The sequence below is a fragment of the Nansenia antarctica genome (genome assembly GCF_963989245.1).
Source record: "Nansenia antarctica genome assembly, chromosome: 9".
NCBI classification, from domain to species: domain Eukaryota; kingdom Metazoa; phylum Chordata; class Actinopteri; order Argentiniformes; family Microstomatidae; genus Nansenia; species Nansenia antarctica.
This window is the reverse complement of record NC_137679.1, coordinates 42905722-42921296: the sequence shown is the minus strand read 5'-3', so window position 1 is coordinate 42921296 and position 15575 is coordinate 42905722. Positions and strand designations below refer to the sequence as shown.

General features: G+C 47.9%; 1 protein-coding gene across 1 annotated transcript in view; it reads right to left on the bottom strand.

The window, feature by feature from the left end:
* Positions 1-15575, bottom strand: part of LOC308165649 (glypican-6-like) — a gene marked incomplete at both ends in the record, with an annotated part of 79400 nt that overhangs the window by 19920 nt on the left and 43905 nt on the right. The window contains 3 exons of the mRNA XM_080539799.1: positions 6340-6369; positions 7079-7222; positions 9614-9744. Coding sequence (XP_080395925.1) covers positions 6340-6369; positions 7079-7222; positions 9614-9744 — 305 coding nt within the window. The remainder of the gene's footprint in view (positions 1-6339; positions 6370-7078; positions 7223-9613; positions 9745-15575) is intronic.

Sequence of the window (15575 nt, the reverse complement as noted above, 5' to 3'; positions counted from 1 at the left end):
TGACTCGACATCAAACCAAACCAAACAGACCAACATATCTGCAATTTTATTCCACAACATGAACAACAATTTTCAGCAAAGAGCTATGTATGCAAAGCCATGTATGCTAAATAAACCTAAAAATGTAACTAACTGAAACTTTACAACAAAATTACCAACATAACATCTAAGACAACTAAACGTTGTGATGCGTAGCACAACTTTAAGCAAATTGGAGCGCTCAATTTCTACCAAAGTTGCTAACTGCGCTCCCTATGGTTATCATTTTAATAAGTAGGCCTAACTGGAGGGTGATTATACAAGGGTCTTACTTGTATGAATTATAATTTATATTTATATAATTATTTGGTTGTTACTTACATTTTATTATTTTATTCCAACCACAACAAACATATATATATTTTTGGTTGCAAAGAGCTATGTATGCAAAGCCATGTAAACAGTCCTAACAATCAATGTGATCCCTGGCCCTGTTTTCCTTTGCTCAACTCCATTAACTATGAAGTTAACAACCTTCACCACTGTAGCCATAACCTCATTAAGATCAGACTTTGACATCTTTGCACATAAGTTTTCTTGGTGTATGATGCAGTGGAGTTTCATAATGGGGTGACCAACTCGTTCCTCAATTAATGCAACCGCTCCCCTCTGTTTCCCAACCATGGCAGGGGCACCATCTGTTGTCACTGCAAAAATCCTGCTAATGTCAATCCCTCGCTCCACAAAATGCTCGATAAGAACTTTGGCGATGTCCTCACCTTTTGTTGTTTCTGGCATTGGTTTTAGGCAGCAGAGCTCCTCCCTTACAGCAGAATCACAGTATCTTGCTATGACAGCCAGACGTGGCATGTCATTCACATCTACGCTCTCATCAAGTGAGAGGCTAAACACCGTCGCATCTTTCAAACCAGCGGTCTGCTGCGCTTTCACGTTTTCTGCCATTTCTCCTATTCTTCGTTCCACACTTCTGGCTGACACTGGGATGTCTTTTATTCTTGATTTTATTGTGTCTTTGTTTTATAAGCCTTCAAACAAAACATCTGAGCTACAGAGGAAAGCATCCTTAATATATTCTCCATCAGTGAATGGCTTTCCACGTTTCGCAATGCAATGAGCAATGCGAAAGCTTGCTTCAGTTGTGTGATTTTTAGCAGTGGCAAATGCTTTAAAGGTGCTGGCCTGCTTCCCATACCTTGAAACAGCACGTCTTATTGATTCGGCCTTGTCTGCTTCATCCTTGAACGACTTGAGTTATATTGATACAAGTATCGAATCGAATTCAGAATTTTACTTTGAAAATTGGCGGCAGAATACAGCTCTCGTGGAGTGGATGAGAGACTAGGGCTGCATTCGTAAATTCGCCCTGAGAGCACCGGAGCGTCCCTGAGACTGCCTCTAGTCCAATCAAATTACTTGGTGACATTGAACCCAGTGTGCGCGAATTTACGAACGCGGCCAACATAAAAAATAAAAAAAACATTCTCCCATTCTCGCACTTATTGATTAGCTGTCGCGTGCCACTGTTTAAGCTGTCGCGTGCCAGCAGTGCCATAGGTTGCCGACCCCTGGTATAGAGGCTCTCCACAGGGGATCGATGAGATATCGCTCTGATTCCCCAACCAACAACAGACTCTGTGGACATGTCAGAGTCTCTCACTGACACGGATGATGAGAGGATCACTCCCTATTGGATGAGAAGATCACTCCCTATTGGATGAGAGGATCACTCCCTATTGGATGAGAGGATCACTCCCTATTGGATGAGAAGATCACTCCCTATTGGATGAGAGAATCACTCCCTATTGGATGAGAAGATCACTCCCTATTGGATGAGAGAATCACTCCCTATTGGATGAGAAGATCACTCCCTATTGGATGAGACAGGACGGCATCCCTGTTCTCCTCAGCGTCTCTGCAGATTATCAACAGTGTTTCACACTCCACACAAGTCTCATCTGGCCCAGCGCAACAACACCACCGCCCGCATGTCCCTCTGAAAAGCACCTACGATGCAGTGTGTGTGTGTATACAGTGTGTGTATACAGTGTGTGTGTGTGTGTGTGTGTGTATGTATACAGTGTGTGTGTATAGGTATGTGTGTGCGTGTGTATATACAGTGTGTGTGTGTGTACAGTGTGTGAGTGTGTGTGTGTGTATACAGTGTGTGTGTAAGTGTGTGGGTGGGGGGTGAACGGGGGCAAGTTGAGAGTTTGCCTCGGAGGAGGAGATGAATGATTGAACAAGATCGAAAGTCAAGGAGATTATGGAGCAGAGAGGGAGGAGAGAGAGAGGAGAGAGAGAGGGGTGGCCTGTTCCCTAGGAGGGAGGGAGGGGGAGAGAGAGAGAGAGGGAGGAGAGAAAGAGAGAGAGAGAGAGAGAGAGAGAGAGAGAGAGAGAGAGAGAGAGAGAGAGAGAGAGAGAGAGAGAGGGAGGAGTTGAAGAAGAGGATATGGGTGCATCTCCAAAGGGGGAGAGAGGGGAGGGGGAGAGAGAGGAGGAGGAGGAGGAGGAGAGAGGGGAGGAGGAGGAGAGAGGGGAGGAGGAGAGAGGGGAGGAGGAGCACCACTGAGTTGGTTGGCAGGAGGATGAATGAAGGGATGAGCGAGAGGAAGACATGGATGGAGGTAAGCTGCTGCTGCCTCCCGAGGAGGTTATGCAGATGTGACGCTGATGAGGGGGAAGCATTAGGATGCAACACCAGCCTCTGGCCCTGACGTATCTGAGGAGGAGGAGAGGGGGAAGCATTAGGATGCAACACCAGCCTCTGGCCCTGACGTATCTCAGGAGGAGGAGAGGGGGAAGCATTAGGATGCAGCACCAGCCTCAGGCTCTCAGGCCCACACGACCACAGGGGGAGCAGGACAGTTGAATGAATGAATGAATGAATGAATGAATGAATGGTTTACATAAATAAAGGCTATATACACTATCCACTACACTATACTATACAAATAAAACACTGTGCTCTACTCTATGCTATGCTATACCTATTCTAACATTTCCTATCTCTGAACCTTATGTACCCGAGGGTTGTCATATTGCACATAGTGTTATTGCACATTCATTTAAAGTGTCGCAGTTTGCAGGTTTGAAATGTTCACAGTTGTATTTCAGTATTGCACTTGATTACAATCTAGTAGCTGCCATCAAATGTTCTAGATTGTCCAGGGCCTAGAACCTAGGTCTTTGCTGTGTTCAGGGCCTGAATGGCCCTAGGGTAGAAGCTGGTCCTGAAGCGCCTGGCCGAGGGCAGCCGAGCAAAGTTCAGTTGTAACACGTTCATTTACCCAGCTGCTCTGAATAACCACCCTGGCTGTACAGTCTCCCACTCCACATAACAACACCTTTGCCACTGTGTAATAAAAGCTTTGCCATCGTAGGAATTAAACCTAATGGATCTGCTAATGGAACGCACTGAACTCTGTAACCGTTAGCAACACAGCAGCTCCTCTGGTTATTCATGAGGAAAACAACGGTTCTACTTTTTTCTTCTTCTTCTTCTTCTTCTACGGCCTCCTACATCAGGGGAGGCTGGTGGAGGTAGAACACCAGGGGAGGCTGGGGGAGGTAGAACACCAGGGGAGGCTGGGGGAGGTAGAACACCAGGGGGAGGCTGGGGGAGGTAGAACACCAGGGGAGGCTGGGGGAGGTAGAACACCAGGGGAGGCTGGGGGAGGTAGAACACCAGGGGGAGGCTGGGGGAGGTAGAACACCAGGGGGAGACTGGGGGAGGTAGAACACCAGGGGAGGCTGGTGGAGGTAGAACACCAGGGGAGGCTGGGGGAGGTAGAACACCAGGGGAGGCTGGTGGAGGTAGAACACCAGGGGAGGCTGGGGGAGGTAGAACACCAGGGGAGGCTGGCGGAGGTAGAACACCAGGGGAGGCTGGGGGAGGTAGAACACCAGGGGAGGCTGGTGGAGGTAGAACACCAGGGGAGGCTGGGGGAGGTAGAACACCAGGGGGAGGCTGGGGGAGGTAGAACACCAGGGGAGGCTGGTGGAGGTAGAACACCAGGGGAGGCTGGTGGAGGTAGACATCGGAGGACTGGGCTCATGGTAATGCATGATGGGTAACAAACACGTGTGTGCCCGTCCTCCGATGTCTACCTCCGCCAGCCTCCCCTGGTGTTCTACCTCCACCAGCCTCCCCTGGTGTTCTACCTCCCCCAGCCTCCCCCTGGTGTTCTACCTCCCCCAGCCTCCCCTGGTGTTCTACCTCCACCAGCCTCCCCTGGTGTTCTACCTCCCCCAGCCTCCCCTGGTGTTCTACCTCCGCCAGCCTCCCCTGGTGTTCTACCTCCACCAGCCTCCCCTGGTGTTCTACCTCCCCCAGCCTCCCCTGGTGTTCTACCTCCCCCAGTCTCCCCCTGGTGTTCTACCTCCCCCAGCCTCCCCTGGTGTTCTACCTCCCCCAGCCTCCCCTGGTGTTCTACCTCCCCCAGCCTCCCCTGGTGTTCTACCTCCACCAGCCTCCCCTAGTGCTCCCCTGGTGTTCTATTAACCTGCATCCCTCTCATCTCTCCATGTGAATCTCCACTTAGCGCCGTAACAGAGTAAAACTCTGCCGGGGTGAAAAGCTCCACAACAGTAAAGCTCCTTTGGCCCGAGAAATTACAGTCAAAGTGCTTCTACCTTCCTTCCCTCGCCAGCCACGTTGTAAAAAAGATGAAAGAAATACTCTTCATAAAGCTCTTCATAAAGACCCATCTCTACATAAAGACCCATCTCTTCATAAAGACTCATCTCTACATAAAGACCCATCTCTACATAAAGACCCATCTCTACATAAAGACCCATCTCTTCATAAAGACTCATCTCTACATAAAGACCCATCTCTACATAAAGACCTCTATCTCTACATAAAGACCCATCTCTACATAAAGACCCATCTCTTCATAAAGACCCATCTCTTCATAAAGACCCATCTCTTCATAAAGACCCATCTCTTCATAAAGACCCATCTCTTCATAAAGACCCATCTCTTCATAAAGACCCATCTCTTCATAAAGACCCATCTCTTCATAAAGACCCATCTCTACATAAAGACCCATCTCTTCATAAAGACCCATCTCTTCATAAAGACCCATCTCTTCATAAAGACCAATCTCTTCATAAAGACCCATCTCTTCATAAAGACCCATCTCTTCATAAAGACCCATCTCTTCATAAAGACCCATCTCTACATAAAGACCCATCTCTACATAAAGACCCATCTCTACATAAAGACCCATCTCTTCATAAAGACCCATCTCTTCATAAAGACCCATCTCTACATAAAGACCCATCTCTACATAAAGACCCATCTCTTCATAAAGACCCATCTCTACATAAAGACCCATCTCTACATAAAGACCCATCTCTACATAAAGACCCATCTCTACATAAAGACCAATGTCTACATAAAGACCCATCTCTACATAAAGACCCGTCTCCACATAAAGACCCATCTCTACATAAAGACCCATCTCTTCATAAAGACCCATCTCTTCATAAAGACCCATCTCTACATAAAGACCCATCTCTACATAAAGACCCATCTCTACATAAAGACCCATCTCTACATAAAGACCCATCTCTTCATAAAGACCCATCTCTTCATAAAGACCCATCTCTACATAAAGACCCATCTCTACATAAAGACCCATCTCTACATAAAGACCCATCTCTACATAAAGACCCATCTCTACATAAAGACCCATCTCTTCATAAAGACCCATCTCTACATAAAGACCCATCTCTACATAAAGACCCATCTCTACATATAGACCCATCTCTTCATAAAAACCCTGCTAAATGTAAAACAATTACAAATGTAAATGTACTACTGTGACTGCAGCAGAGGCTAGTGTGTCAGAGACTCATAGGATGATCCAGTATAACATCATAAAGAGAGAACCATCAGCCTTACAGCAGCGTTGTTCAGTAAACAGTCACATCACCCAAACAGTCATCCAATCACATTAGCATCACTCAAACAGTCATCCAATCACATTAACATCACTCAAACAGTCATCCAATCACTTTAGCAACATCCAAACAGTCATCCAGTCGCATCAGCAACACCCAAACAGTCATCCAATCACATCAGCAACATCCAAACAGTCATCCAATCACATCAGCAACACCCAAACAGTCATCCAATCACATCAGCAACACCCAAACAGTCATCCAATCACATCAGCAACAGGGGGACAGGAGACAGATGATAGATGGAGGTTATAGACAGATGAGAGATGGAGGTTATAGGTATATATATATATATATATATATATATATATATATATATATATATATATATATATATATATATATTAGATACAAGAACACAAGGAGGCTTACGCTGTGTTGCATCGTCCTCCAGACACTCCTCTGGGAGCAGCGCAGGAAAAACACAAGAACAGGAATTTTATTGAAAAAGAAGAGAAATAGAGAGAGAGACAAAACATACCATGAGCATTGTGATATAAAAGCATTAGTCAGGAAACCAACAGCCACCACAGGAGCGGAGAAATAACGCTGATATAACCCCCCCCCCCCCCCCCCCGAGCCGTTTCCTGGTTGCGTTTCGCTACGTTCCAACGAGCCTACGGTGGGATGTCTGCCTCCGCCAGCCTCCCCTGGTACACAGAGGCTCTGAACGCCTCTGATCTCACAGAGCCCAGATCTGCTCTGCAGGGCCGAACCAATCCTGCCCTGAGTCATAGTTTGATAACTGGAAACTCTTCCTAATTCCTCACTGGCGTCAAAGCATCATGATTCAATATGTGTGTTTTTTATTTTTTTAGGGCATTTCTGCTTTATTGGGATAGAGACAGTATAGATTTGACAGGAAGGATGGGTGAGGGAGAGAGGAGGGATGACATGCAGGATAGGTGAGAGAGAGAGGAGGGATGGGTGAAAGAGAGAGAGAGGACGGCTGGGTGAAAGAGAGAGAGAGGAGGGATGACATGCAGGATAGGTCGATGGCCGGAATCGAACCGGGGGAACCCTGCGATTACGTGGCATGCGCCACCTAGGCGCCCCATCGATGCATGCATGCTTTAGGCGCAGGGGTGCGTGTGAGAGCCCTCCTCCTTACCAGTCTGTCCAGGCTGGTGCCAGCTGCGGTGGTGGGTCTCTTCTCAGGGCTGTAGGGTCTGAAGCGGGCGTTGAACACGTCGGAGACGCCCCGGGCAGACCTGCCCATCCCAGAGGCCTTCGGTTGGCCGCATCCTTGAAAAACCTGCAATTACCCCCCGAGAAATATAGACCCCAATTACTACCACCACCACCACCACACTGGAGAGAAGGAGGCAACAATTACTGTAACGTACCCTGGCTGAGGGGGGGGGAGGGAGGGAGGGAGATGGGGGAGAGAGAGAGAGACACACAGAGACACACAGAGAGAGATGATAACGTGGTACTCATTACAGCAGGGAACAGTACTGGACCGTATATGCATACCAGAGAATCCTTCTAGAACAGTCTAAAGACTCCACAACAGACTCTTCTGTCGCTCCAGCCAGATGAAACATCTTATAGGAAATGAAAACATCCATTCAAATGGCCCATGACACATTTCTGTGGGAGGGTATAAAATAAAACATTGACTGAGCCACCTCTTATACACTGTGTCATTATGGATGTGGTTCTCTATGAATGGTCTCTACTGACACTGGGCCATTGTGGACGTGGTTTTCTATGAAAGGCATTCCTCTGCTTCTCGTGAGCCTCGAGAGAAACAAACAACCACAAACAATCACAACGCCAGCGTGGATTAGTGAGAGTGACAACTGGCCAATTTCAAGGGAGAGAGAGGGAGGGAGAGAGAGGTAGAGAGAGCTTGCAGTGGCCTCTTTCCATAGGCTTGTATAGAGGCATTTATACCATTGTGATGTATTGTGCCCAGTAAATGTTGTGACAGCGTGTGACAACACACCCCGCGCTCCCCTACTCAGCGGACATATTGTTTGACAAGGCAGCTACATTGACAAGGCAGAATACATTGACAAGGCAGCTACATTGAGAAGGCAGCATACATTGACAAGGCAGCTACACTGACAAGGCTGCATACACTGACAAGGCAGCATACATTGACAAGGCAGCAGACATTGACAAGGCAGTTACATTGACAAGACAGCATACATTGACATGGCAGCTACACTGACAAGGCAGCAGACATTGACAAGGCAGTTACATTGACAAGGCAGCAAACATTGACAAGGCAGTTACATTGACAAGGCAGCTACATTGACAAGGCAGCATACATTAACAAGGCAGCATACATTGACAAGGCAGCATACATTGACATGGCAGAAGACATTGACAAAGCAGCATACATTGACAAGGCAGCTACATTGACAAGGCAGCATACATTGACAAGGCAGCTACATTGACAAGGCAGCATACATTGACAAGGCAGCAGACATTGACAAGGCAGCATACATTGACAAGGCAGCATACATTGACAAGGCAGCATACATTGACATGACAGCATACATTGACAAGGCAGCTACATTGACAAGGCAGCTACATTGACAAAGCAGCTACATTGACAAGGCAGCATTGACAAGGCAGCATACATTGACAAGGCAGCATACATTGACAAGGCAGCATACATTGACAAGGCAGAAGGCATTGACAAGGCAGCAGACAGGCAGCCTACATTGACAAGGCAGCATACATTGACAAGGCAGCTACATTGACAAGGCAGCTACATTGACAAGGCAGCATACATTGACAAGGCAGCATACATTGACAAGGCAGCTACATTGACAAGGTAGCTACATTGACAAGGCAGCATACATTGACAAGGCAGCATACATTGACAAGGTAGCTACATTGACAAGGCAGCATCCATTGGCAGAACACCGGCAATGGTACTGGTGTTTCGTCCAATGACATTTTGCGTTTCCCGCTTTTCCTGGCACCTGGCCAGTTTTACAGTTGTTTTTAGTCTTTCAGGTGTGGACCTGGAGACAAAGCTACAGTCTGGTGGCTCTTTGTAAGACCCAGTGGTTGGCAGTGAAAGAGAAGGAGAGGAGAGATGACGTGTTTCACTCTGACCTCTGACCTTGATGTGTCTCCATCAGGGAGGGGGCTGAAGTCCACCAGAGGGGCACAGAACACAACTCCAGAAAAAATAAAATAAAAACAAAACATGGTTCTTGGACGCGCTTGAAGCAAACTCATGTCCTGTTCCACACTGACACCAGTATATGGGTTTACACTCGTTTCTTGTCTCCATACGGGGATTTGAACAAACAATTCCAATGCACGACTAACAATCCTTAACAGAAAGAAATGTTATGAAACCCAAAGGAATGTTCCCTTTTTATGAAACACACATCATATACACCCTCAACCTTCACCCCCCCCCCCTCTCTCTCTCTTTCTCTCTATTCAGTTCTTCGACAGTTTCTTTAAGAGGATTCAACTGTGAACTTTGAAATGTCAGTCAGCCGCTCCATTATCGCCTCTGCTGAAAAGGTTTGAAGCGTTTCAAGGCTTCTCTTCACAAACTAGTTGTACAATTTCTTCAGACATACGCAAATACTCAACATAACAGGACAACAATGTTAGCTGGACCGTCCAAGGATTCAGTTGTTTCCCAGACGTCCCCAGCGGGCCGTACCTTGGCTGACACCTGCATGCTGTTGTCCTGCAGGGTCATGATGGCCTCTGAGATCTTGACGTCGATGGGCTCCATGACGGCCTCGATGTTGAAGGGGCCCTCCAGCCTGTCTGCCACCAGCAGCATCGCATCTGTCACAACACAGAGACACACGTCAGCCCCGACACACACACACACACACACACACACACACACACACACACAACACAGAGAGTACAGGACACATCAGCTCAGACAGCACACACACACACACACGAGAGGGCAGATACATCAGCTCTGACACACACACACACACACACACACACACACACACACACACACACACACACACACACACCCTGAGGCGACAGACAACAGAGGGCAGGATGAGCTCAGACAGGACACACACACACACACACACACACATACACACACACACACACACACACCTGCTCACACACACATACGACTGCAACACGCACATACAAACACAGATATGATTTCAAAATGTATTTTTTGCTTGTGCGCGCACACACGCACACACACACACACACACACACACGACTGCAATATGCACAAACAAACACAGATATGAAAAATAATGTTTTGCTTGGCCGCCGTATATAATTATCTGAATGGACGTCATTGCATCATCTGAGAGAGCGGAACTTTGAGGTTGTAAGCAGCATCAGGGAGAAGACACACACACACACACACACACACACACACACACACACACACACACACACACACACACACACACAGGGCAGCTTTGAGGGTGTAAGCGTTGTGAGCAGCATCAGGGAGAAACACACCAACACATCTAACGATCCTGTAACAGGAGCGACTGGTGAATTGATGATTCAGAATAAGGCGTCTGCTAAATGCCAGAAATGTAAATGTGAATGTAGGAACCACAACCTCAAGCAGGAATTTAAAATTCAACAGCCTTCTGCTCAGCGCTAACAAGTAACACAGATCGTCAATATCTCTGAACACAAACTGCTCTGAACACAAACTGCTCTGAACACAACCTGCTCTCCATCATGACAGCTGAGAACATGGAAATCATCCCACAGATGCGAAGGACTCTTTTTTACGTTTGAGAGTCAAGAGTTCATGAAGCAAGAACCTTCCATGGTAATTTGTCTCTGTTTTTCAAATGTTAATAGCTTATCAAAACAGTGGGACACCAGTCAATATGTTTCTGTGGTATGAATCTGTCTTCAATTAATCTTGATTGTGTTCATTAGCGACGCCAGCCAGACTGCCATCCCTCACTATGGACGGTGTCTCAGGGTCATGTGACTATGGACGGTGTCTCCTGGTCATGTGACTCGACAAAGATCCAGAACACACCTGTCCTGGTAACGACCCTGAAGTCGCTTTAGTTTGATTGATTGAGCTTATATGGTTCAATCACGTTTATTTGTAAAGCGCTTTTTACATAGACAAACTGTCGCTAATAATACGAAACAATTTAAACAATAAATAGAATACAAACAGTATGATCTAGCACCAAATCATAAACCCCCCCCCACTCCCCCTGGAGTAAATCAAGGAAAAACTCCCTCAGAGGAAGAAACCTTGAGAGGAACCAGACTCCTCTGGCTGATCAGTGCTGAACAGTCAACTCATGAGGAATGAGAGCACATCCACCATCCACTTAAGAGATGAGTCTATGAAGCGCACAGTACAGTCCAGCTCCTCTCTCTGTATGAAGCTAAGGTGTTTGAGGAGTTGGAGCACATCCACCATCGTCCCAGGAGGTGAGTGTATGAACTGTACCGCCCCTCTGTCTAGATGAAGCTGGTGTGTGTCTCTACAGAGGATCAGAGACGAGGGCCGGGTGGTTGTGGATGAGGCCTGGCAGCGATCGATACAGAAGATGGACGACACACACACCGTAGCCCTTTCCTTTTCATTAAAGAGTTGTGTTATTAATCTGTGTTCATACAGAAGCTATTACCACGGACAGGATAGGGCTATTGATTTTTGGGCAACAAGTCAGGAGCAAAAAAAAAAAGAAAGAAAATAATTTGATCTTTTCATTAAGGCTCTGTCTTGTCTTGTCTCTCTCTCTCGCCACAAAACATCAGAAGAGCCGTGAGGAGGAGCTAGGTGGAGAGAGGGAGAGAGGAGAGAGGGAGGAGGGAGAGAAGGAGAGTGGAGTCGATGTGTTTCATTACAGTGAAGAGAGAACGTGAAGCCCAAGCAGCGACGGTGGACTGGAGTGTCAATTAGAGAAGAAATGGAAGATGTATCAGCTGAACTAAGATGAACAACCTCAGGGCAGAAAAACTAGAAGAAGAAGAAGAAGCGTCTCACCAATGAGAGCAGAGCTGGGTGGAGGTGGAGGGGTGTTATGAGACCAGAGCTGCTTATTCTGCTTATTAGAGGTGGAGAGGCCTGGTGTTAACGGCTCTGGACAGTACAGCACATTCATGTGAAACGCAGTAAAAATGTACTTAAAATACTTTAAAACGTTTTATACTTCTGTGAACTGTGATAATGAAAACTACTCTGGGATAAAAAAGTTGCCTTATTGCTATGTAACAGAATATTAATACAATGTGGTTACAAGAGTCATTACAGTCAGTAGTACAGTAGTACAGTACACACCAGGGCTGGGGGAGGTAGAACACCAGGGGAGGCTGGGGGAGGTAGAACACCAGGGGAGGCTGTGGGAGGTAGAACACCAGGGGAGGCTGGTGGAGGTAGAACACCAGGGGAGGCTGGGGGAGGTAGAACACCAGGGGAGGCTGGGGGAGGTAGAACACCAGGGGAGGCTGGGGGAGGTAGAACACCAGGGGAGGCTGGGGGAGGTAGAACACCAGGGGAGGCTGGGGGAGGTAGAACACCAGGGGAGGCTGGGGGAGGTAGAACACCAGGGGAGGCGGAACACCAGGGGAGGCTGGTGGAGGTAGAACACCAGGGGAGGCTGGTGGAGGTAGAACACCAGGGGAGGCTGGGGGAGGTAGAACACCAGGGGAGGCTGGGGGAAGTAGAACACCAGGGGAGGCTGGGGGAGGTAGAACACCAGGGGAGGCTGGTGGAGGTAGAACACCAGGGGAGGCTGGGGGAGGTAGAACACCAGGGGAGGCTGGGGGAGGTAGAACACCAGGGGAGGCTGGGGGAGGTAGAACACCAGGGGAGGCTGGTGGAGGTAGAACACCAGGGGAGGCTGGGGGAGGTAGAACACCAGGGGAGGCGGAACACCAGGGGAGGCTGGGGGAGGTAGAACACCAGGGGAGGCTGGTGGAGGTAGAACACCAGGGGAGGCTGGTGGAGGTAGAACACCAGGGGAGGCTGGGGGAGGTAGAACACCAGGGGAGGCTGGGGGAAGTAGAACACCAGGGGAGGCTGGGGGAGGTAGAACACCAGGGGAGGCTGGTGGAGGTAGAAAGGGGAGGACGTGCTCACTGTTACACATGGAACGGAATGAGGAACGGTATCAAACACGCGTGTAGCACAACCTCGATGTAAAACGTCACCCAACACTCTGACATGTCACTGTCGTCTAGAAAAAAGTATTCCTGTGCTTTTATAGAAATGTTTGTCTAGTCTGCAGAGGCTCCATGGAGCCTGCCTGCCTGCCTGCCTGCCTGCCTGCCTGCCTGCCTGCCTGCCTGCCTGCCTGCCTGCCTGCCTGCCTGCCAGCCTCCCTCCCTCCCTCCCTGCCTGCCTGCCTGTCTGCCTGCCAGCCTGCCTGCCTGCCTGCCAGCCTGCCTGCCTGCGTCTGTTAGGGCCTCTGCCTGAGAAGACACTCCTGTTTGTTTACTCTGGAGCCTCAGATGGGTTGTGATGCTGGTTGGTTAGAATTCCATCAGGAGGTCAGACTTGAGGGCCAACCTGAGACCTGTGAACTATTCAGTGTGTGTGTGTGTGTGTGTGTGTGTGTTTACTGCCCTGGCAACAAGAGCCAGCTAGCTCTCTGCTGTCTCCTTACTCACCAAGGCCTGTTTAGCCAGAGAGGCAGCTAGCTCTCTGCTGTCTGTTTAGCCAGAGAGGCAGCTAGCTCTCTGCTGTCTGTTTAGCCAGAGAGGCAGCTAGCTCTTGTCTGTTTAGCCAGAGAGGCAGCTACGTAGCACTCTGCTGTCTCGTTACTCATTGCTAACATGGTATCAATCCTCAACTGAGTTCCGGCGGACCCTATTTTTCATTTAGCTTAATGAATATTTTATGGAGACGAAGTGTGAGGCCACCGCTACAAATTGCGAATTGAGAGGTTGTTCCTCTCTGCTTAAATAACTTTTGCCAGGGAATTCATATTTGGGAACATTCTAGCGGAAAAATGGTGTCATCGACGCAAGCTTCTCTAATGAGAAAGTGTCTCTTTCCATAAATCACTGAGCTCAGGAGGGCGAGAGAGAAGTCTGAATTACACCACACACACACACACACACACACACACACACACACACACACACACACACACACACACACACACACACTGTACCACCTACACAGACCAGTAGTGTACCAGACCAGACTGCTGTGTGGTCAGTAGTGTACTGAAGCATGGATGAAAGCGTCAGATAAACAGTGTTTATTATAATATTATTCAGATAAACAGCGTTTATTATAATATTATTCAGATAAATGGTGTAATATTATAATATTATTCGGTCCTCTGTGGGAGAGTTACACTCTCGCTATGATTTTACCACAAGTACGACTCTGATCTGCACTTTATAAAGTGGAACCCAGTTGGGTTCAATAATAAACAGGATTATATCTAATATGAAACATATCAGGCCGGTTTCACAGACAAGGCTTAAGAGCCTAGTCCTGGACTGCATCACACTGAGATGTGAAACCTCCACTGAAGCTTTTTAGACTAGGATTAGGATTAATCAGTCATGAGGCGTCATTTGACCCCTGTGAGTAAAGAAAACTGTTATATCTTTGCACTCGATCAAATTTCAGGACCCTCCTTTCATGACTTTTCCTAGATATGTGCATTCTACTACCCAGATCACAGGTCCTGACTGAGATTACACATGGAGCACACACACACACACACACAGACACACACACACACGCACGCACACACACACACACACACACACACACACACACACACACACACACACACACACACAGAGACACGCACTCACACACACACACAGACAGACACACGGACCAGCACACACACACACACACACACACACACACACACACACACACACACACACACAAAGACACGCAAACGCGCAGACACACACACACACACACACAGACACACACACACACACAAAGACACGCAGACACACACACACACACACACACACACACACACACACACACACAGACCGGGGGTCTTCTAACCACATAAACACGTTGGATTGATGCATCTAATGGACCAGGGAGTGGCACAGCGGCCGACCGCTGCTAGGAACTGACATTTGTTTACATATTTCTCTCTTATCCAGCGGGCTGGAATCTGGTTATTAGAATCCATCACAGAGTTAAATTCCTGTTGCCGAGTCAACAGGCAGGGGGAGGTAGGGGGAGACAGGGGGGAGACAGGGGAGACACTGGGCAGGGGGAGGTGTCGGTGGAGCTAACTGTGAAGGAACACATTAGCTTTTCATGTGAAATAACCTTTAAAGTGCAGCGCGATGGGAAACCATTGATTATCAAATCAAAACCTGAGGGAGGAGATTCATTTCTTTGAATGCTGAAATACGCTTAAGTAAAGTTAAGGTCAAGGAGAAGAAGAGAGAGAGAGAGGAAACATTATAATAAAACCTTTAAAAATCTACATCGATGCAGGAGATGTTCATCGTCACAAATGTGTTTAATTCTGAGAGTTGAATCTCCCGGGTTTGAGTCCCGGCGGTTCTGATTACAGTGTTGATGCCGTGGAGGAAGGTGAACGGGTTATTAGCAGACTGCTGAGCCACAGAGAGCAGTGACGTCCTCCTCCACATCTCCTACTAACATCACCTCCAGACTGCTGGGCCACAGAGAGCAGTGA